Genomic DNA, 22,435 nt, shown 5'->3' on the forward strand with positions numbered 1-22,435 from the left:
AAATGTAATTAACTTGAATATCCAAGGACGGTGGGTTGATCGCATTTAATTTGTTTGCGCTCCTTGGTTGGAATGTTCTGGGTGTCATTGCCAGGATTGTCCTGTTTGACCACTGTTCTTTTTGCGCAGGTTCCTAGTGAGGGGAGAGATTGAAAGCGAATGTGTAGGACTGCCCATGAACAGTGGATGTTAAGAGAGAGATGCAGTGTCTTCAATGGGAAATATGACGGGAGCAGGCACGTACTGCATGTGGTCTGCTGCGCCAGCCCTTCTTCCCTCCACTGAGTCTAAAATCCCTCTCGGAGCACACACACTCATTTTGTCTCGCCCCACCATCGCTACCGACATCAGAATGGACATACTTGGGTAGAGTCCTGTCAGGAGCTTAAAAAAAAACAAAAAATTAGTGTATTCTTTTGGGTGCTACCAGAAGGCAAATGCCGGAAATGAGATTCTGGCATTGTCCGATGCATACTGTCAGTATTGAGTGCATGGAGCTTAGTTCATACTACATGTAATTGTGCAATCTGAGTGTAAGTGATCAATTTCAATGTGATTGCTTGAAAAAAAAACCTGTGATTGGTCCCCCCCTCCCCTCCCCCCCCCCTACTCTAAAAACTTTTCCATATTTTAATTTTTTTTTATTTTTCCCTCTTGAAGTAGAAAATCACATGTGTTTACCATCTTTCCAATTGGACCTTCTGAATAAATGCAGACCCCATTTTGTTGCCTCTTTGTCACCCGTGAGTCAGCAGGGGCAAATATATCAAGAAGGTATAAGAAGTGTGTGTGTAAAGGCATGGGAAGGAGTGCATTGACATTGTCTCTGTTTTTAGTGAGTGCCTTAGCTTGGGATTTCTTGGAATTCATTGATATATAATATTTAAGGAAAAGGAAAGACTACTAACAGTGGAAGTCTCAGTCCAGTACATAATACATACTGCATTATTGTTGGTGTCACTGCCAAATGGTCATTTCGTGCCCTTCTTAATCCTCTTTCTAATTTAAATAACTTAACAAAGAAGAAGCATGTGGCTGGGTAGGATAATCAGTTTTAAATCCTTCAGGTTCCGCCAAAAGTTTCCTTCATTTACGCTTCTTTGATTGTTGTTAATGTATAAAAATCTAATGACCCAAGTCATCTGCTTTGGTGTCTTCAAGATTTTGGTGTTCAGTTAGCGACTGAGGGGACACGGCTGACATTTTTAAGCATCTCGGTAGTGCTTTAGGATAGAAGGGCAATTCTTTTTTATTCATGGGGACAGTGGGTGGGATGGGAATTGCACGAAAAATACTTGTATGTAATGTTTAATGTATGTATTTTATCATCATCGTGAGATAATCATTTCACAAGGCAGCCTAGTTTCTGTACTGTGGAGATCTTGAAAATAATTTGTATATGTTATTGTACTATAACAACTTTATATTATTCAAATGGATGTTTTTTGTAATTAAAATTTTATTTTTTAACTTAAGTTATATGTTTGTCAAAAGCTAGGAAATATATAATTGCCAAAACTACAATAGCTCATGGTAATGTAAAAAAAATACATCACTTTTGTGGCTATATTTGTGAAATAGTCCAATTTTTTTTTTGTTAGTTAATCAGCGGATCGATCTAGGTGAAAGCAGTTAGTTTCCTTAGTGAACTCAAATAGGGCATTCAGTTGGTTATTAAGGGAAGTATGGACCATGTCTGGAGAGAGTCAAATGTAAACGGAAGAACGTGAAAGAAGAGTGCCAGTTGTGCATCTCATAAAATCACTGTGCATAGTCATCATTATAAGTGGTGACCAAAGCATCTTTGCATCATCATGTACATTTTTCAGTGACCTCTCTTCCCTTGATGGGCACTCGTTTGCATGCGGGACGGAAAGATATGAAGGATGCACTCGTGGAACGTGATGACAGTCTTGAGTATAGTGTGGTGTACTGCAGGTATAAATGAATGCTTTTCATGAGGTTATACCAGCGTTGGTGCATGGTAGCATGAACAGAGAGGGAACTCTGCGCGTAGTGTGTGTGTGTGTGTGGAGTAAGCACCCTTAGTGAGTGAGCGTCTTATCTATGAATGCGTTGGACATCTCAAATGTAGTTCATCATCCAGTGCAAGTGAAGAAGGACACCAACTTTCTAATGGGGATCTTACAATCAAAGGACGAGGTGTGTTACGAAGGCATGCTCCAATATTGGGGGAACAAAAGTTTTATACTTCTTATTGTGTTAGGGGATTTAAAATATTATGTAGGTCAGTGATAACATTTTTTAAATTCTCTGGCCATATTTTTCTGTTGTCTACAACAAATGGTAGTTGAAACAGGAAAGAATTTTTGTCATTAATGAGTACTCAAATGAACTCTTTTTTTCTCTCGTGGAAACGTTAAAAAAATCGCAAATACCTTGTATTCGTGTAGTAAATATATGCAAGGTTCATCTGTAGCTCACTTTCCGAAACTTTGGTGCATGTCAAGGTTATTTTTGCTTCATATTTTGGTTGTATTAAATAATAATGATTATAATTATGAAGTTATTAAAATCTAGACAATTCAATGACGAATGTTTGTGCAAAAAGTGTTGTGTGGTTAATGGATTTTTGTAATTACATGCCAGTCAAATTAAGTCTGAGAGAGAGAGAGCGATGGAGATAAGGTGTGGAGAGGTGATCATAAAAGGTGTGGACATTTTTATTTATATTTGTGAGTGTGTGAGTATGTATGGTCCTACCCACTTAAATGTCATTACATTATCTTGTTGAAATTTTAGTTTTTATTTTAATTTTTGAAAAGGTATTGTTTTAACAACTATTGTTACTTACTTTGATTCTGAAAAAGATATGAATGGTGAAATTCAGAGAGATTATATCAGCTGACAAGTTGTTTATGAAATATGTTGAGTCCTGCATAGGAGCTTCAAAATCCACCACGATGTTAATAATTCTCTAAAATTGACATTACCTCAATTTATATGACATTTTGTTTCCATGGGTTAATTAACCCATTAGATCAAGTAGTATTTGTATGTCCAAAAATCTATTAAAAGTTGTACATAAATGCCTAGTTCATATTAAAACACATTGCATTAGGCTATTGCTTTTTTATGAATATAATAACTGAAAATAAATTGCAAAGGTGAGGATAATTTTTGCCGTAATTTTGTGGATTTATTAAAGTAAGATACAGAAACAAAAATATATATTTTTTAAGGTAACACACAAAAGAGATCTGAAAAATTATTTAAACATTATTTATTGTAACATTTTCTTTACAAATCACTGTCATCGGATGGAAAAATGTACATGAACATCTCGAAAAAAAAAGGAACAAAATCTTATGATTTTTCTGATTTATCTCATCACAGAAATCTGAGCATTATTTAAATGAATCTTCTTAGGCAGCTTCAGCAAAACCAACACGTTCATTGCCCATGTCAAATTCTGTGTAGAACCTTCCAATGAAGACATCTCCAAGGATCCATAGAGGACCATTGGGAGGAGGAATGTCAAGTCCCATGAAGCCAGACAGGCAAATAGTTTGTCCAAATTGTTTGACCTGAAACAAAAAATGGACATTAATTATTTCCAATTTTATATTCAAGATTTTTTCCAAATCTGACTTGAACCAAGCAATACTGAACAATACTCGAACAAGACAATTTTTTTATAATATTTACATTATAATGCAATTTGTGGTGCAGAAGTGTGGTTTTATCCTTCCCACTGCCTTTACTATTCTCAACCCAATGTGCATCAGCGGGGAATAATATTTTTAATTGCTCTTCTTAATTTACACGGTGTTGTGTTTAACTAGTCTCTTATCAATTAATCACTTCAGATTCAGGTCTTGTTGGAGATGCTGTTTGTTACATTCTCTTTGAGCACGCTAGATTTGGCACATAATGAATATTCACACAATTGCCTTTCCCCTTCATCGTGTGCTCAAGGCTCCATTATGTACATATGAGTGCCGCACCTGAGCAGCCATGGGAGCATCTACATTACATTACCGAATGCACTCATCATATCTGTACTAACATATTGCAAACACCACTTATTGGGAACTGTTACTGTTTTGCAGCCATCCCAGTTTTGAATCTCATAAAAAAGTGCTTTCTTAAAAAAATAGCACATCTAACTGAATAAGGGCCAAGTTTGGTCCATTTACATTTGACTCTAGACATGCAATAACACCCTAAGCAAGGACAACCACCAACACCCAAGCTCCAGGTGGAGAAGTACCCACCCAGGCATAAATCAAACCTTTGACCGTTGGCAGGCAACAAGGCCAGCTCTGTTTAAGTTCCGTGGGTTATGGTGGTCATCCTAAAATGGGTTTTTTTTTTTAAATTAGAAAATGTCACTGGATCACAGCACAATGAACACAAGTGGAGAGCACTAAGTTTTTAAACAATTTTTATAAGCTGGTATTTGCACTCTCAAAGTTTTTAACTAATTGCTCAAGACTGCGCAGAAAATTCAGATCTGGTTGGAGTACTTCATTTTCTCCTGGGCCCATTCTAAATATTGCAGAAAGTGGCTAATTAATGGAAAAAAAACATAAAGGGACATCTCTTCGACCTTGTTGTCCAAACAGGATTTAAGGACTACTAACTGTGGTTTAAGTATAGATAAATTGGTTCATAAAAATGACGATTGTCACATACTGTCTAATAAGATGGATGGTTAAATGCACCAACTTGCTCACACACAAGAGTAGCAGATTCAACTCCCACCTTGGTCACACATGAAGACTCAAATCTAACAAAATGCCTCTCGGCAAGCCAAGGGCGGCTTCTAAGGAATCCAGGGGGTAACAAAATAAATCTTCCGAGGCAGCAAATTCCTGATTCCCACTATGCTTGCTGAGTGTGAATGGGAGTAATTAACTTGGCCTTTTGCCTTGGTGGTGCAGAAATAATTTTGCCCAATACCCAAGCAAAGGTGGGACAAATTCACTCAGTGACGTTGGCAATTATGTTCTCGCTCCTTTGTCTCTCTTCCCAGCGCCCCAATGAGCAAAAGAACCAAGCCGAATCTCTCACCATTCTGTCCTGTGGGTGAATTTCATATGAAAGGACACAACCTGACAAGGCATTTGAAATCAACACGTTCAGGGTGTGACAAGAGGGTGATCTCCCTCTGCCATCATTCAGTTTCCCATGATTTCCTAGGATCGTCACCAGTAGAGGAAAAATCTCACTGATAGTGAGGTTGTACAAAGTCAACAAAAAGGATTTGAACTGGGGACCCCCAAGCACGGAGGAAGGGGGTTGCCTTCTACTACACCATTCCATTTTCCCTTCAAAGCTAATGAAGTAAAATGGTTTCTTCATCATGGTCTTTAGTCTGAAGTACACCTGAAAGATTCAACATTTTTCAAGATTTATTTTGCAGATGCACATATCTACTTATGCTTCATCTACATAGTTTCCATTGATTATTGAAAGGTGCCTTCTGATGTACCCATTTTGAGTTATCACACTCCCACTTAAATAAAATCCGTCTGTGAAAGCCCTTATTAACTGGGATGGCAACGTGGTTTCCCACAGGCCCAAATTCAAATCCCTGAGGTGGCTGAATTTTTCAGTTCAATCCTTAGTTTGGAGTGCCCTTCGACTGGAGCACTCCATCCGCCAGATGGGACGTTTAATTGTGGACCCCTTGGCATCTTTCAATGAAAACAGGCTACTAATGACGCAAGGGTTTTCTCTCCAACCTTCTTCCCCTTTCCCTACAACTTAATTCTACCAAAATTTCTTCATATTTGTAATGGCACGAGTGACCTTGGCTGTGAGTTGCCCACTAACAACACTACTACTCTTATTAAACCTACCTCTTCAATAGACCACTCGAGAGGCTAACAATAACATACAAAATGCAATTTCTCTCAACATCCCACAAGTTGATGGCATATGTTGACCCTCCCCATGAGTTATTATGAGCTATGGTAACACAAATACCTTGACGCCAGGATCATTGGAGTGATTAGTCAAATATAAATATCTCTCCCTATTTTCACTCATACCTAATTGCAAAGTGGATGTACTTGAGTCTTGTGTACTCTTCTGGAGTATTTGGTTTTTCTTTGGAAATCAAAATTAAAAATTCCAATCATAAATAGATTATTTAAGGGTCAGGGATCCTACTGCTAAACTGTGAATGCACACAAGAGATTTCCTTGAATTGCTGGTTCTTAATTGCACGCTTTCACAATTTTGTTCTGATAACTTCACGATGGGAGGACTGCATGCCAGGAAGAATGCATAGAGCACCCTAAGCTTGGTGTAACAAATACAATGCAGGACAGAAAGTGAGGTTGACTCATTAAGTGCATTACCAAAGATGAAATACAATAGGGAAATACTTCCCACATACTTGAGCTTAATGGCGACTGGAAATGGGAGCCCTATTTCAAAAAGGAGTCCAATGTAAGGAATGAAAATTATTCTCCTACTTAAAGAGATTTTCGTTACTATATAAAAGTGTTTACTCCTAATGCATCACTCTGCCATTACGAGAATCAAAAGAAACTGCACATGAGTGTACTGTATTAATCAAATATTAAATATCAATGCAACAATTTCAGAGTGTAAAAATCATTCGCCTTGACTGGGATTCGAACCCGGATCCCTTAATGTCCGGTTGAGTGCTTTAGCCAGTTAAGCTAACGAGGCGTCCTCTTAAACTCAGAAATTTTGAATCTCGGTCAAGGCAAATGATTTTTTACACTGTGAAATTGTTGCTTTGAAATGCATATTAGCGGATGACTCCATTAAAAGTTACTGTTGCGGCATCTCCCGCAGGTTCTTTAGTAATATTAAATAGTTCAATCAAACCATTGTGTGATTTTTCTTCACTTATAAACTAGTTGCACGAGGCAATAAATTTTCATAATTTCTTTAATCAAATGTTTTCTTTGGATTTTTAAACTCACTCCGAGGAAAACTTAACGAACTGCCGTGGCCAGATTAAATCTACGGCAACATCCTGGTCAAAAACTTTGGAATGTATGTAGTGAACACGAAAAATTAAGGGGATCGAGATGGTGCGGGGGCTAACGTACTGGCTTCCCACCCTGAGGGCGCAGGTTCAAATCCCGGCGGTGTTGAATATTTTTCAGAGGTATCTCGATCCCTTCTTGAGGTGCTTTGTGGAGGGCACTTTGAGTGAGTACGCCGTCCGTCGGATGGGACGTTAAGCCGCGGACCCCTTGGCGCCTTTCGTAAAGAGTAGGCTAATGCCGACGCCGGGTTTCTCTCCACCCTTCATCCTTTCCTGTCCTTCCCCTATGGCGCAAATGACCTTAGCTGTCGGTCGCCTCCCCTCAAAACTACTACTACTACGAAAAATTAATGAAAAAAATAACTACAAAAAAGGGGAGAGTTGCTTTTGTCCACATGCTCATTGAATGGTGTAAAGGCAATTAAATTTCCTAATTTTTAGAATATGTAACACCCTACCAAAGGGTTTCAACAAAGTCAATATCAAGCTAAAAATAGAGAAACCCTCAAGATTTACAAAAATAATGACATAAGATGCGCATGCCAGATGATGGATTCAAATTCAAACTGCAATCATTTCATGTTAAGGGAAAATATTATGCAGTTAGTTGCAACATAACATGATGCGTTGGGGCACCTAAGACCAAAATTCACTTTTGCTTCTGTAAATAGTCTTTGACAATCATTTTTTAGAACTCTGCACAGTTTCTAAAAAATGAATCAATAAGTTACAATTGATTATTCGCTCCAAATAGAGTTAACCTGTTCTGATGGTAATTTTTATGTGGATGAAAATGTTTCTAATGGGAATTCGAATATTCCCAAGCAACTTCAAGACTATATACACATTAAGAATGTTACCGTAGCTTTCATTAAAGCAGTGACATGGTAGCTTTCATTAAAGCAGTGACATGGCTCACCTTACTTAAAAAGGTGAATTAATATTGTAAAATTAGAATGTAATGCATCTTTGTAGAAGCTGGCCCTCTTACCGTCAAGACGTAGTCCTTTCCTTCCAGCGAGAATGTTTTCCCACCGAGAACAAAGTCAATTGTGGGCAATTCAGGAATCTTGCTGCAGTCAATAACGTATTCTCCTCCAACAACGGGGGTTCCTCCAATAGCCCTGGAAAGAGGAGAGGTGAGTATCGACATCCGAAAGCACCCAGAGTGGTGTTAAAACAGTGGGACCCTGACATACTTGTTAAGTGCTGTCACTTCCTCAGCTGGTCCAGCAATGAGACTGGTGCCGGTGTCGGCAATGGCTTGGCAGCCCGAGCTGCACGGAGACACGCTGGAACCTCTCACCACCACCCTATTGTCAAGTGAAGAACAGAAAATCATGACATTGTAAATTATAGAGAAATCGTTACATTCATGCATTGGAATGGTTAAATAGGAGTCAGTAAAGGGTTTCAAACAGTGTATGCACCATTTTTACCATCAACAATAATTCCTTTTGTCTTACAATTGGATGTTTACACTCAAATAATGGAAATTTACCATGAAACGCTCACATAAGATATTCAACTAAGTTATTCATTTCCCACAGTTATGGTAACAGAAGCAGGGTTAGCTGCAAACTGGTGGATATTTACTATAGCCAAAGCAGTACATATTTGCTCAAGAATTGGCTGCATGTTGAACTGTCCCCGGCATACCAAACAACATATCCATTACTACAACAAAAAGGGACAATATCTAGTTAACACACGCAGTACTACTTAGAGACTTGGATTAAGTGCCAAGGCAATCAAGTACTTCAAATCACAACAGGAATTATTTTCAAAAAAAATCAGTTATCACATTTATTCTTTTATCTTATGTTTAACGTCCTGGAAAATTAGATAAAAGGGATTGTAGCTATAATGGGGTATACCATATTAACACACTACACTTATCAAGTATGCTCAATGGTAATAATTAATTCACTATTGGTTATGAATTCATTGAGAATTCAGGTTCAGAATTGATTTATCATCTTTCACTAATCTACCAAAATTTCTTTTAATTTGATTCACTTCAAGACTCATGTTGACTGACACTTTTTTGGGTAAGATATCATTCCAAGATTTTGAATTATAACAGTTATGCAGTTGGATGACTGTGAAAATGAAAAATATTCTTTTCAAATAGCAGACAAGAATTCTGATGAAAACCTAGGAGATAAAAGGACCACATACGGTACGATAAAAGGAATTTGAAAATGATGGCACACACCAATGACCATAAGACATTGATTAAACTGTAGAAAAATACATAAAACTAATTATACTGTGCATGCAACTCAGTCCCAAATACCAGTTAATATAAATAAAAGGCCATCGAGTATTAACTTTTTAGTAAGTACAACGGAGACTGGTTTTTAAAAATATATACATAAACAATCCAAGATTCTCATGCAATCCAAACTTGGAACTATCAGCATTCTATTCTAACTTTTTCCACCCCTTTGAGTTGCATATGTACTCGGTAAGAATGCATATAAATGTCTTTCCTCGGCAACTGATATATAAATGATATACAAGCACTACATTGTCATAAGGTAAATTTCTCAGTAAAGCACAATGTGAAATTAACATAGACAACATTCATTTTAAATTTTAATTCACTAATATTGTTCAAAGGGTCATTCTTCCATCTTATTCGAACATGTACGTCTACTTTTCCAGAAGTGTGTCATTCATTTTTTCCTGAATCAGTAATTATTTTATACTCCACAAAATGTTCCAAATCGTACAATGTGTCCCCATATCCTGAGTTTCCAAAAATCGTGCACACTTCAGTTTTTAGCATTACACATCCATCAAAGGCACTGGGAGAGGTCAACATTATGGCATCACAGTCATCACCACTACTGTCACTCTCATTCAGTCAAGTGCTACACTTGGTGAGGCGATATCTAGTGCATCACTATCCATTAGTATTCTTGTGGTGGCAATATGTTCATCTGCTTCGATATGAACACTTAGTTTAATTTCCATCATAAATTTCATCACATGACTGAATTAATGACACGAATCCCCAGCACAAAATATATTCTCCAGTACTTCCTCGAAAGGCTCGCTTCATTCATTGCACTTCGTTCTCAGTGCAGAAGCAAATCCTGCACAGCAAACGAAATTTGCTCTTGTGTCTGTGATAACTAATCTCCAAGCCACACGCAACAAATGCATGGATAGCTAAAGGGTAATGGGCCTTACTGCTTTAAGTATTTGATAGATATTGTTGGAGTATCAACTTTCAGTGGTGGCCCATGAGATTTTAATGATAGCCTGATCACAAGGCAGCAAAACACTTCAAGAGGCAGAATCAACCTCTGGTCATATGGCATTTTAAAATCTTAAAAAAATTAACAACAAAACTGCTACCGTAAGTGATAAAAACCTATTCTTTCATAATAATCTCAATATTGAAGAGCTAATACAGTCATACTTCTGTTCCCCTGAGAATAATTACCCTATTCAACACTTGATTGTCAACTGTTTATCAAACACCCTTAGTTTTGAATTTTGTTACTTTTAACTGGTTTTGTTATATGTTGACTCTTTAACACTTCATTATTAATTTCCAACTTTCTGAGCTATCTCTCCTAAATCAAAATGAGTTTGCTTCTCCAACACTTCTTATTTTCTGCAAAATCTGCTGACATATTATCTTCACAGAAAAATGGGTGATTCAAATTGTGTCAATCAAAAGTGTTCCAATGAATTTCCCTTCTAAAACATTTACTGTTTATAGTCTATAAGTGAAATTCCCAATTTCATTAAATAAGAAAGGAAAATGCCTTTTGATAAGTATGACGTACATCAGGTAATACGCATAAAATTGTAAAATATGCAGCAACAATTGACCATGTTCACAAGAAAGTGCTAGGCTTGCAATGATTAATTTTAATTAGCCAGCTGACTACATCGCCAGGTTCAGAAACCTGAATGGATGGTACTCCCGGTGTTTTAAAACTCAAATATCATAAAAACTAATGTCTACGTTAAATGTTTTTGTAATGCTTTAATTTTAGAGATCAAGGCAATCAAGTAGGAATGTTTATCCGAACGTGTAAGCGCAATCAGATAAATTAGGCATTGCAAAAGGTAGCACTCACAGTCGATTGAATATTGTAATGACATCACCAAAGCACTGCCTAACTGAATTTATCAGCTTAAAAGTAATCAGGGTTCCTTACTTGTCCATGGAGAACTGCCAGTAGGTCTTTTTGGACAGTGGAATGTATGTGAAATCTCCTTTGTACTTGCTTGGGTCCGAACCTCCAAAAATGATTTCACCTCCTTCGGCAGCCGCTGGGTCTCTGCAAAAGAAGGCATCACAGAGTAAAAAATGCAAAATATTAAAGGCACCAGAGAGAATTCTCATGCCTCCAGCTGTAAGAATGTTTTCATTTCTTTAGCAGGAGTGTTTGTTTTGTTGTATAACCCCTTCCTTTAGAAACCATGCACACCAGAGCTTGGAATTCAAGGGATTCATGTGGGATAACATATATTTTACGTTAGCTTTACAGTGAGTGATGATTCAGAATGCTGTCCAAGAAGGCAACTGACATAATGATGTCATCTGTACCTCACCACAAAATCCTTCAAAGCAATAAGGCATTTCTTCTCTGGGCGGCTAATCAATAACTTGAATGACAGATTTCTCACTCGCTTGATCTTGTAACATTCATCTCAAGTTCATAGTGATTCCTGATCAGCTGGGTGACTCTCTTCTTCCTAGCATTCGGTGAAGCTCATGGGCTAACCCATACTAAGAGCATGATGATAACTTTCAGAATAATCTGCCACAACTTCTTAGTGCCTTGGAGTAGTCAGATAAATGTCATGAGAGTTATTTTACATAAGCAAATAATAATAACCCCCATTACTGATCATCACTTCTTCCATGGAGTATTGGTTTTGAGTGCTTACAATATCTTTAATCTCTATTACATTGAACATATTTTCATACTTTTGGACGATAATAAATTCATTCCTTCAAGTACAATCATCATTCAACACCACTATTAAAAGCCCCAATTGATTGCGAGCAGTGATAGAGCATCAAGCACAGCAGTCATTTCAGGCCTTGGTAAGATTGTAAAAATTACGTTGGATGGAGTGGAAGGGGGACAGTATGGTGCCGTGGCTAAAGCACTGGCTTCCCACCCAGAATTAAAATCCTCGGGACGGCAGACCTTTTTCAGAGGAATCCCGATTCCTACTTCAGGTGCTTCGTGGAGAGCACTTTAAGTGAATACGCTGTCCAGTGAATGGCACATTGACCTGCAGACCCCCCTTGGCATCTTTCATTGAAAGAGTAGGCTTGTGCCAACGCAGAGTTTCTCTCCACCCTTCCCATCCTCCCCTAATGGCACAAATGACCTCAGCTGTCAGTCGCCTCCCCTTAAACTACTACTACTACTTATAAGTGGAAGACAAATGAAGCAGTTTTACTAACGGTGGGAGAGGCTGTATGAAATTCAAGAAGGAAGAAGCATGGAGGAGATAGACATGAGTGCATTAGGAAGTAGTAGGGGAAGGAAGTCCATAATAGAAGGGAGAATACTTGGCTGAGTGAGTGACAAGGGTATACCATCTTCTGAATAAAAAATAGGGTTTGATTGAAACAAGCAAAGACTGGAAAGTATTTAGAAAGGACTGAAGAACAAATATATACTGGATGTAGTATAGAGTTTATGCTGGAGGCAACCCACAGCAATATTCAACGGCTGCCTAGGAGCACTAATACAAGAGCTCCCTATGAAGAAGATGAGCACCATGTTTTTCACCCACTATAACTTATGTGCCTAGGCTCTGTCCTTGACGTAACTCATAAACAAAATATTTAATACTTTTATTGCCATTTCTTGATTGGTTGAAAACTCACGACACTTCATTATGAATTACCATACTTATCAAAGCAAGCCAATGAATTACAGAGGGTAACTGCCACCAAATTAAGATGGAACATTTGTAATTTATTGTCAGCGACTGCATAACAAATTTAAGTTAGGTTTGGACACCAATTCCTGATAGCCAACTTTTTCTCAGATGGTTTCCATGCCCTACAACAATGTATTGCAATGCTCTTAAGCTTCCTTCAAATAAAATTTGTTGTATCTGGCATAACTTTATGGAATTTGCATAATATATTGAAATGAAATTACTTGACTTTGTAATTCCACATACTTTATATAAAAACACGACCCAGGTTTCGACGTTGAACGTCATCATCAAGTGGTCCTCATAGAAGCAAACTTATACCTTCTGATCAGGCGAGGGGAGGCTTAGTCGGAGAGGGAGGGATACCTGAATTTCATTGGCAAGTTCATCCTTGCAATGGATGGATTTCAAGATTTCCAACTGCTCCACAGCATCAAGCCTTTGACCTTTATTTTTCAAATGTAGAATTTTAGCCACAAAGTCACTTTTGTGGTCATTCTACATGAGGTGCTTTGCAAAGAGGGATGTTATGTTCTTATTTTTTTACACAAGTTGGCTGTTCTTTTATCCTTTCCTTAAATTTTCGTCCTTTTTGCTCAATATACTTAGCGGAACAGTCTGAGAACTTTAACTCATACACTCCCCTCCTCTCATCTTTGGGGACTTTGTCTCTAGTTTGGGAGATCAGGTTTTTAAGGCATGAGCCACTGTAAAAGGCACATTTAAGTTTTTCTTTATGTAAAATTTTGATTATTTTTTGAGAAATATTCCCTAGATGGAGCATTTGTCGCCATTTGGCAGTGGGATCTTTTAAATATTCAGGGTTGTAAATGTGGCTAAAGGCTATTTTCTTAAGTTACTTCCATTAAAGTTTATTCATTTTATCTTCTGAATAGCCATTGTTTACTGCTAACGTTTTAATTACATTAAGTTCCTTATTTATTTGGATTGTGACATAGGGCCAAAGAAATTTTGTATCCTTCCCACTCGTAGACATACCACTCTTCCACGTCAACAATTGACACCAATAGATGTAATTCCCTTTCCCTCCCAGCTGCATTTTAACCTTCTTACCACTCCACCCACCCTTACCCTCCCTCTCAGACAAATGCCCACTCCCCCGGCCTGAAGGTATAATATGGACCAAATTTGCTTCTATGAGGACAACCTGATGATGACGTTCAACGTCGAAACCTGGGTCAAATAAAGTGTGTGGAATTATAAAGTCAATAATTCATTTCATTTCAATATTACCTCAATTAACTGAAAAAGTCAATCTCTCAACAAACAAGAGGAGAGGACCGTTCTCCTCAAATTCCACCTTGGTCATCACTTCAGAAACAACACACAAGCATCGGGCCCCAAAGGGGCGATTGACGTTCTGACACCCACAGTGGGGAGCAAATGCATTGTGGGATCACCTCCGAGGAGGAGAGGGTGACTCCCAAGTTGCCCAACACAGTCAAGTAGCCAAGTGATTTCAGTTTCAGAATAGCCGCCCCCTTGATGTCATCAGAAACAATCGTAATTTTTATACCTCCCCTCCCAGGTGGACGGTTCATCTACTCATGCCCACCACGGGAATATTTTTCGATTTATTTAAGTTCAAAAGCAGAACTCTTTTCATGACACTACTATCTAATACCATTAGTTTTCCAAACATAAATTTATCTATAACTGCATGGATTGTGATTAATTTAAAATTGCACAAAAATTCACTTTTAGCAAAAAGGTTATACAGGTAAACTTATTTTTGCACATGTGAAAAATGCCCCCTCCCCCCCCCCCCACACCTTTAGAAATTTCCTTGAGCTGTTATTGCTCACAGATAACAGTCACTTTAGGGATACCTCCCAGCAGCATTTATGTACGTAGTACAGGATAACAGAAACATAACAATACCACAGTTAATATTTATTGACAACTCAGTGGACTCATCAGGCGATGGTACCACTCAGTGGTGAAACCATGATCATCAATTAATATTAATTGTAGAATTGCTGCATTTCTGTCATCTGCACAAGGGAGAAATTCCACTAAGTAATGGCTGAAATGGTGTCAAGCATTTTGGCACATTTAAACAAATTGAGAGGGATGCTGCAATGTTAACTTTTAATGGAATCATCCACTAATGTGCATTACAATGCAACAATTTCAAAGTGTAATAATGATTTGTCAAGATCAATGATTTTTACACTTGGAAATTTTTACATTTAGGTATGTATTATCTGCACCCGCACAAAGTTACACTGAGTTGTGTAAATTTTTTGTTGAAAGGAAGACTTAATTCAATCAATTAATTCTATTCAAAGACAAATATTTGTGTGACAGTAAAGTTACCCTGAGTCTTGATACATGCTGCTGCACTCGGTACTTCTATATAATGATAAAGATCTTGGGAACAATGTGATATTCTGGTGAGATTTTGCACTCTTTTATCTATCTATTGATGCCTCAGATCTGTTTCAAAGATTAAAATTATGTTTCCCCAAGCCCTGATGCTAGTCCCAAGTAATTCAATTAGAAAATCATGATAAATAAGTGATACATTAGATTCAAAGATAATGTCTGACAGAAATGAGATATTCATCGCCACCACTCTTACCTGCTCAGGTAAAAGGAAAAGATGGGAGCCGGGACAAGCTGTTGCTTTATCATATTATCAAACACTGGCAAAACTCCATCCACAGATATTCTCGAGAAAGCCATACCAAGGATTCCATCAAACTTGGCAGCGACAAAGGCCAAACCAGGCTCACTCATGGCTTCTGCAAACGTTTGTTTATTCACAGTCACGCCACCAACCTACAACCCAAGAGAGAGTGAGCCAATTATAAAGTTGACCATCATGAAATCCCATCCAGGGTCTGGATTTAACAAAATTTGGGAATCTTATCCAGGACTTCCAAACAAAAGATTTCGTTTTCAGTTCCCTTGGCCAGAAAAATGGTGAGCACTACTGTTCAATACCTATGTGAAATCTAAAATGAACACTTTGAGAATTCTTTTCTGCCTGACACCCCCCCCCCCCTCCTTTGGCTTCATGGAAAAACCAGATGATGATAATATCATACCATGGTTGGGGAAAGTTTAAGATTTTGGGAAAGGTGATACCGTATTGAAGCTTAAAATCTGTATTCCTTTCAGAGTTTCCACATTTCGAAAACAATGAAAATTATGCTGTATTGTTTGTCATAAGTTTAACGTGATGACACTCGGCACTTATCACCCTTTGCTGTCCAATTCCCACACCTCTCTCTTTCATTTTATCTTGAAAACCCTTTGCCTTGAAACGCTGGGGAAGTACGACATCCAAATTCTTTCCTTCTAATTGAGGGAAAAATACCATTTCTTAACAACTCTTCTCAATTCCCTCATAAATATGATACTTTACCTTCCCATTCACATGTAATATCACTTATTAGCCTATATATCAACACCAAATTTCCATCACACAATTTGACACAATCAGCTGTTTCACAACCAACCCGATAGAAGTTCTTTGTTGTTTTCACATTCTCAATTCGCAGGGGGAAATTATTACTTCCTAGAACTTCAGCACCTGTCAACACTGATATAACAGACTGAAATTTTCCAATGATCTGTACTTACAGTGACGGTGTCAGTTGAAAGAAATCCTGACAAACTTCCAGAGCCGTATTGTATATCAAAGGATGTTCCATTGGCCTCGTATGATGAAGATTTCCCACTGTCATACTTGTTGTGCAACACTGTTAAGAAACAACATATGAATTGGAGTGTGAATATGTGGGCCCTGAAAACAGATCTTAGAAGGCAAACAAAATATAGCTTTAAAGGATTGTCTTATCAACATAAAATAAAATGTTGTTGCGGAGAAAGACATCATTTTTAACATAAGATTCCCGGCAACAGTGCATACTAGAGAAGTCCCTCAGAAACTTACGGCATGCGATGTTGGTGAAGTGACACTTCTTTGAGGGCACCCACAGATTGGATGATCCGGTGTCAAAAACAACTCGAAATGACTGGGGAGGGTTTCCGATCGAGATTGGGCCATAGTACTGAGCCTGAAAAATAAAGCATTAACCAAGTTAGAAAGTCTGGTAGAACTCTTAAACTCACGATGGACGGCTGCTGAAAATGATAAAAAATATACCCCTCAAAATTTTAAGAATGTTTCGGACATATATCCCTCGTTGATGTTTTAACATATTATTGCATAGAAAAATTTTCATTAACAGAAATGAAACTTCAATTGCCGCTACCCTCGTACTGTCTTTAAACATTCAAAGATCACATTCGGCTTTTACTGAATAGGGCATTTATAAGCAATATTTGGATAGATACCACTTACTTATTTCAAATGACTCACGGAAAATCAATTTTAAGTGGTTTACGATAGGCGAGAAAGATGCATATAGTAAAATTCCCCCTTTGAATACAGTAAGTTTACTTCAGCTTAATAGTATTTAAGAAAAGCTACATCCCATAAGGACAAATCATACTGGTTCATCCGCACTATTATCATGAATCTTGACTAAGTTTAAAAATATTTCCTTCAGCCGCAATATGAAATCAATCGTCATACAAAGGCCGTAAGAAGCTTAATTTCTCCTTTCCATCCTGAATTTCAGTGGAGGTACGCCAGAAATACTTAAGTATTTACTTAGTAAGTTGAAAACCGCCACCAGTTATCAAACGGATCAGTTCGATACCAAAAAGATGAAACTGACACTACCTGAAATTCAAAATGAAACTTGCCAACTGTCGCAGCACATTCTGAAGAAATTTTAAGGTTAATGCGGCGGAAATTCCCTGCGAAACTCCAGTAGCCTCTCCCATATGCCCATTTTCACGGTCATTCTCGACAAGTATGTCAAATAAGTAATCGCGAGACTAGCAGTACATATATTGTTTTTCTCAAATCACAGACACTACCGTCTTTTACAAGGACTTAAAAAGCATCACTAACTAGATTGACATAAATTGGCTAATTGCCTATTGCCAAAGCTATCTGGTTGCATCTTGCGGCGCAGGCAAAACAAAAATTTGGCTCCATAAAATAGAGAAAATACAGAAAAACTTCAAATTACATCCATGTAGTTGGAAAGTGGTTCCGGCCATGATCCCCTCAGGTTATTTTTGCGGTAAATCTTCACATCGGTTCCAACTTCCTTCAATGTACTCCTTACTGATGGGATCTTGTACAGAGGGATTCTACAAGGAAATAAAACGAACGCGATGAACTCGACAGTTTTCTGTGTCAGTTTGAAAATCGTCTCCTATTTTTCGACACTTACCTGATTAAGTCTGCTTGCACTATCGTGCAAACGGCTAGGCACAAAATTGCAATCTTCATGTTGATAGTTAGCTTGTCCCAACTAGTACCCGCCAACAAGCAGTTTAGTAGTGACAAATCCTTTCAAGCGAAGTCACACATATATATACCATCCGCTTATCGTCGAGTCATGTGAGGCTTATCGATAATTACGTTACGCTCACATCCGTTCGGAAACGGCGGTAGTTCAAACTAAGCTAACGAAGCTTTCATAACAATCGAGATACCAGTACAGGATAGAAATAATTAAAACTTGGGTTATTGGAAACTAATCCTTTATTGCCATGTGGACTACTATAAACAGCCTCCAACATTAATGACATTGAACATACATACTTAGAACATGTTCCTAAAATCTGTAGTCAACTACAATGCTGACAAAATTAATCCAAAACATGAATACAATAACGTAAATTGTTCTGCAACATTTTGTACTTCAGTAGACATGACAAGGGGACCTTTCCAGTGGCATGAATTGGAGATTTTCTAACATCTCCACTTAAGGAACACACTGTGGTGATTACTATTGTGCCATCCTGCAAGCTTCCCGGTTTTATATTGAAAACCACAAAAATTAATTTTAAATCTACATAATGAAGTGAAACTAAAAATTTCAAACCCCCAAGGTATAAGGCAGTCGTACTGTTAAAATGACACATACCAAGATTACTTTAAATATACTAGCTTGACATACTTGAGCTATATTATTCATCTAGTACATTCCCAACTTAGTAAAACTAACAAGACAAATTAAGTAAAATTACTAGCTCCAAACAATAGCATTTATTTCTTATTAGTAATCTGAACACAAATTGACTCCAACAGCAAAATTGTTTGAATTTTGAGAAAAACTTTCCCTGTGTATTACACAAGATGCAGCACCATGTAGTCCATCGGAAAAAAATATGCATTGACCAGATATAAAATAGATTCTCTGGAAATCTAAAATGGCCTCTATCAGGTAGAATAACAGGATGTCAGTAATATTGATTCGTATATTGAAAACCATACAAAACATGGAAATAGTTACAATACGAACACCACACTGTGTTCACTAGTATAAAACAAGTTTTTTTTCAAAACTAAATTGAGAATTACCTCTCAATTTAACAGCACTTTGTCCAATTGGGAGGTCATATTGGAAGCATTTTGTAGTCTGTCTTCAGACATAAACATAAATTACTCAGGAATGTAAAAAAACTAAATTACAAATTAGGCGACAACCAGAAATAAATGCACTTAGAACACTTTGTCCAAGGTCTTGTGTTCCGCCGTAACAGTTGAGGCATTTTTCTGTGTACTGTTCCGCTTTAGGTACAGAATGGGGTAAAAAAAATCAATCTCCTTGCCCATACATCAAACTTATGCCCAAACATAGAAAAGTGAGCAACAGGAAGACAATGGGCCGTGCAGCACTTTTTAGTAAAAACATTGGAAGGGGCGAGCACCACAATGTAGGAAGAAGAAACTGGCTCCAACAGGAGAAAAAACAGGGGAAGGGATGATCATGTATATAATAATAGCACAACCATATTGCCATTTTTTGAACACATGACACAAACGTAAGAAAATTGCATTCACACAGGTTACAGAGGAAAAGGGGTGGGGAGCAAGGAAAAGAGGAGGTGGAGGCTGTGAGGACAAGGAGCATGCCTGGGCGTTTGACAGTTCTGAAACGAGGAAAAGAAGTGTAACACAAGGAGAAAAATCACAATAAATAGATACCTCGAAAAATGACAGCCGAAGCCTTTTTTTGTAACATGAAGAACCAGACCGGATTTACTTGGAAATATTCCACGGAGTCAAGATTAGTTTCTTAATCACAAAAATAAAACCAATATATAACCACACTCAATACTGTATTCACAATCACTTTTTTTTAAGTATCCGATCCAAGAGTACCAACACTTTGTAACTCGACTAATCCAACGTTTACAGCAAATTCAAAAAGTGCCTAATATCAAGCATTAGAGCTTGCACCCACAAATTTTGAATGTTATTATTTACCATTAGGATATGATTACAGCACATTTTTTTGGATCGTTCAATTTATATCTACTCCAAATGAGAGGAAAGAAAGCCTTATTAATTTGTTGTCGTACAGGTAATTACACAATAAAATTTGTGTGCACCAATGTACATCTCCCTTGCCTGTAGTTGATTACAAAATAAGCAAAGGAAGCCCGGATGACATTGACCTTGTTTTCACTCAAACTGGTATATTATCCACCTTCAAATAGTAGTTCTGCATACCTAAACTTTCTTAAATTATCCCATCAAACACTCCATACTCACACACATCCATTGAATGCCAACTGTCTGGCAACCCATTATTCCTTTCCATACTCTGTACATGAAGGGTTCTTAGGAATGTCCCGTGCTCCTCCGTAACCTTTCTTAAAACCCAAAACACAACCCAATGCGCCCCCTTCTCAACTTTTGCTCCCACCAAGGAAGTACAAGGCTCTTTTAAGCAACCGCCTCCGCCTCTCCATTGGCAGATGTGTCCTCTGCCCCTTTTGTGGGTGTTGCTACCCCGTCTTCAAGCTTGGCCTTCTTTTCCGGCGTCTCACCATCTTCGTTCGCAGCGTCGCCGTTTTCACCCTCGGCTTCCGGGGCATCTCCACTTTCGCCGACCGATTTCCTCTTGGTAGCAGCTGGTGCTGCCTCTGCAAGGAGATTTAACAAGATCACTTTTCTGGCACTCAATTGCTCACGCATATAACATACTTTCTACTACCCGTAAACACCCGGATTACCCGGACGTGCTAAACAAAATCATTTTTATACTGATATAGAAAGGAAAAAAGCTGATAAGATGAACTTACCAGCGGAGTCACCATTTTCTTTTGCCGCCTCCTCTTTACTGGCTTTACCATCGCCGTTCTCCTTGGGGGACGCAGCGTCACCAGATCCATTCTCCCCTTCAGCCTTATCTTCCGTCTTCTCGACTTCTTTCTCGACCTTCTTCACAACCTCCTCCTCGGGAACAACTTCCCTAAAATTGAGAAAATAATATTAGTCTCATTACATTGACTTCGAGAACTCAGCGCCCACAGAGCAATAATAATTAATTACCCCCATTGCATTACCAATTCATTATTTGACTAGACTAACATACATAAATGCATTACTTATTTCGAAAAACTTGATACTTTACCGAAGTCACAAATTGTTACACTTATAATACCATATAAATTATCTTTCAGCGCATAATACACTATGAAAATAAGATTCTAGAACTTACGAGTCATCATAAAAAATAAATTTCCCGTGACTTAGGCTACCTGTTGATGCACTATTTGCACAAAAAAACTACGAGGCAAAAAAATTACAAAAACGTCCCAACACTTAACGGCCTACAGGAATTCCCGTACGTAATTAATACTCGGAACACTATCAAGATTTTCCTGATATGCAATAACAACACGTGCGGACTTTTTCCAACAAAGCTACCGGCAAAACAAATATTGAATTTCAACGTATACTTATGGGCATTAAACTAAAGCTTTTCAAGATTTGGAAACGTCAAGCAACAAATTCGAATTACTTAAACAATATTAACTGAAAAAGCAATCTCAACAATGGCCAACAAACCCCTGAAATATTCGTTATCTGCTTTGCCGTTGAGGGTTATCGCGGGGAGATATTGGCACGGAAGTTAGTTATTAACCACAAAAGATGCAATGATTTTATACTAAAAATTGCACAAATAAGTTGTATTTTACCATAAAATTGTCTAAATATCGCGTTATTGCAGCGGAAAGAACAATTTAATAACTGTTCGGCATGGCAGCCATTTTGAGCAACGCCACCATGCCCGCGAAAACAAAGGATCAGAAATTGTACTTGTTTTTACTATGACACTACTGTAGTTATGTTGAATTGGAACACTTACTTCTTTTCAACAGCTGCGTCTGCCATTTTTTAAGTTATTAAACTTAACTGGGGCACTGAATTACCAAAGAAATCCGTTGCACAAAACAGAGCTACACAGAGACCGACCAACAACGTCCAACGCTCGAGTGTGAGAGAGAGAGAAAGAAAACCCGCGCATGTACCACGTGACCTTCGAAAAGCTGTTTTTCCCGCGTTTTGCAGGTGGCTCTGCCGTCAGTTTTCCAACCCCCTCTAACGTGAAATTAAAATATACGTGATTTAAATATATTTAATGGTGGAAAAAC

The 22,435-nt window shown here is 37.9% G+C and overlaps 3 protein-coding genes across 3 annotated transcripts in view; 1 reads left to right on the forward strand and 2 right to left on the reverse strand.

The window, feature by feature from the left end:
* LOC139690497 (serine/arginine repetitive matrix protein 2-like) overlaps positions 1 to 3,466 on the forward strand; it is a 51,244-nt gene extending 47,778 nt beyond the window's left edge. Inside the window, exon 19 of the mRNA XM_071587955.1 lies at positions 130 to 3,466. The gene's annotated coding sequence lies outside the window, so the exon portion shown is untranslated. The remainder of the gene's footprint in view (positions 1 to 129) is intronic.
* On the reverse strand, positions 3,229 to 18,374 carry LOC139690956 (lysosomal aspartic protease-like). The gene is made up of 9 exons (XM_071588617.1): positions 18,214 to 18,374; positions 18,007 to 18,130; positions 16,857 to 16,980; positions 16,544 to 16,662; positions 15,537 to 15,736; positions 11,182 to 11,304; positions 8,197 to 8,310; positions 7,989 to 8,121; positions 3,229 to 3,548 (listed from the first exon to the last, which is right to left on the reverse strand). Exons 1-9 carry the CDS (start codon positions 18,270 to 18,272, stop codon positions 3,387 to 3,389), a joined length of 1,158 nt encoding a protein of 385 aa, XP_071444718.1. The 5' UTR covers positions 18,273 to 18,374; the 3' UTR covers positions 3,229 to 3,386.
* Positions 18,375 to 18,517: 143 nt separating this feature from the next.
* Positions 18,518 to 22,277, reverse strand: Df31 (Decondensation factor 31). The gene is made up of 3 exons (XM_071588062.1): positions 22,150 to 22,277; positions 21,080 to 21,249; positions 18,518 to 20,920 (listed from the first exon to the last, which is right to left on the reverse strand). The coding sequence occupies exons 1-3, from the start codon at positions 22,173 to 22,175 to the stop codon at positions 20,721 to 20,723; spliced, it is 396 nt and encodes a 131-aa protein (XP_071444163.1). The 5' UTR covers positions 22,176 to 22,277; the 3' UTR covers positions 18,518 to 20,720.
* Between the last annotated feature and the right edge of the window lie 158 nt (positions 22,278 to 22,435).

The sequence above is a fragment of the Hetaerina americana genome, unplaced genomic scaffold (assembly GCF_022747635.1).
Source record: "Hetaerina americana unplaced genomic scaffold, ioHetAmer1.1.p SCAF_3, whole genome shotgun sequence".
Lineage (NCBI taxonomy): Eukaryota > Metazoa > Arthropoda > Insecta > Odonata > Calopterygidae > Hetaerina > Hetaerina americana.

Coding starts and splice junctions, on each gene's coding strand:
- Df31 (XM_071588062.1), bottom strand. CDS start 22,175: ATGGCAGACGCAGCTGTTGAAAAGAA. Junction 21,250..22,149: donor GACGCAGCTGTTGAAAAGAA/GTAAGTGTTCCA, acceptor TCTCAATTTTAG/GGAAGTTGTTCCCGAGGAGG. Junction 20,921..21,079: donor AGAAAATGGTGACTCCGCTG/GTAAGTTCATCT, acceptor ATCTCCTTGCAG/AGGCAGCACCAGCTGCTACC.
- LOC139690956 (XM_071588617.1), bottom strand. CDS start 18,272: ATGAAGATTGCAATTTTGTGCCTAGCCGTTTGCACGATAGTGCAAGCA. Junction 18,131..18,213: donor GTGCAAGCAGACTTAATCAG/GTAAGTGTCGAA, acceptor ATTTCCTTGTAG/AATCCCTCTGTACAAGATCC. Junction 8,122..8,196: donor GAAGTGACAGCACTTAACAA/GTATGTCAGGGT, acceptor TCCTCTTTCCAG/GGCTATTGGAGGAACCCCCG.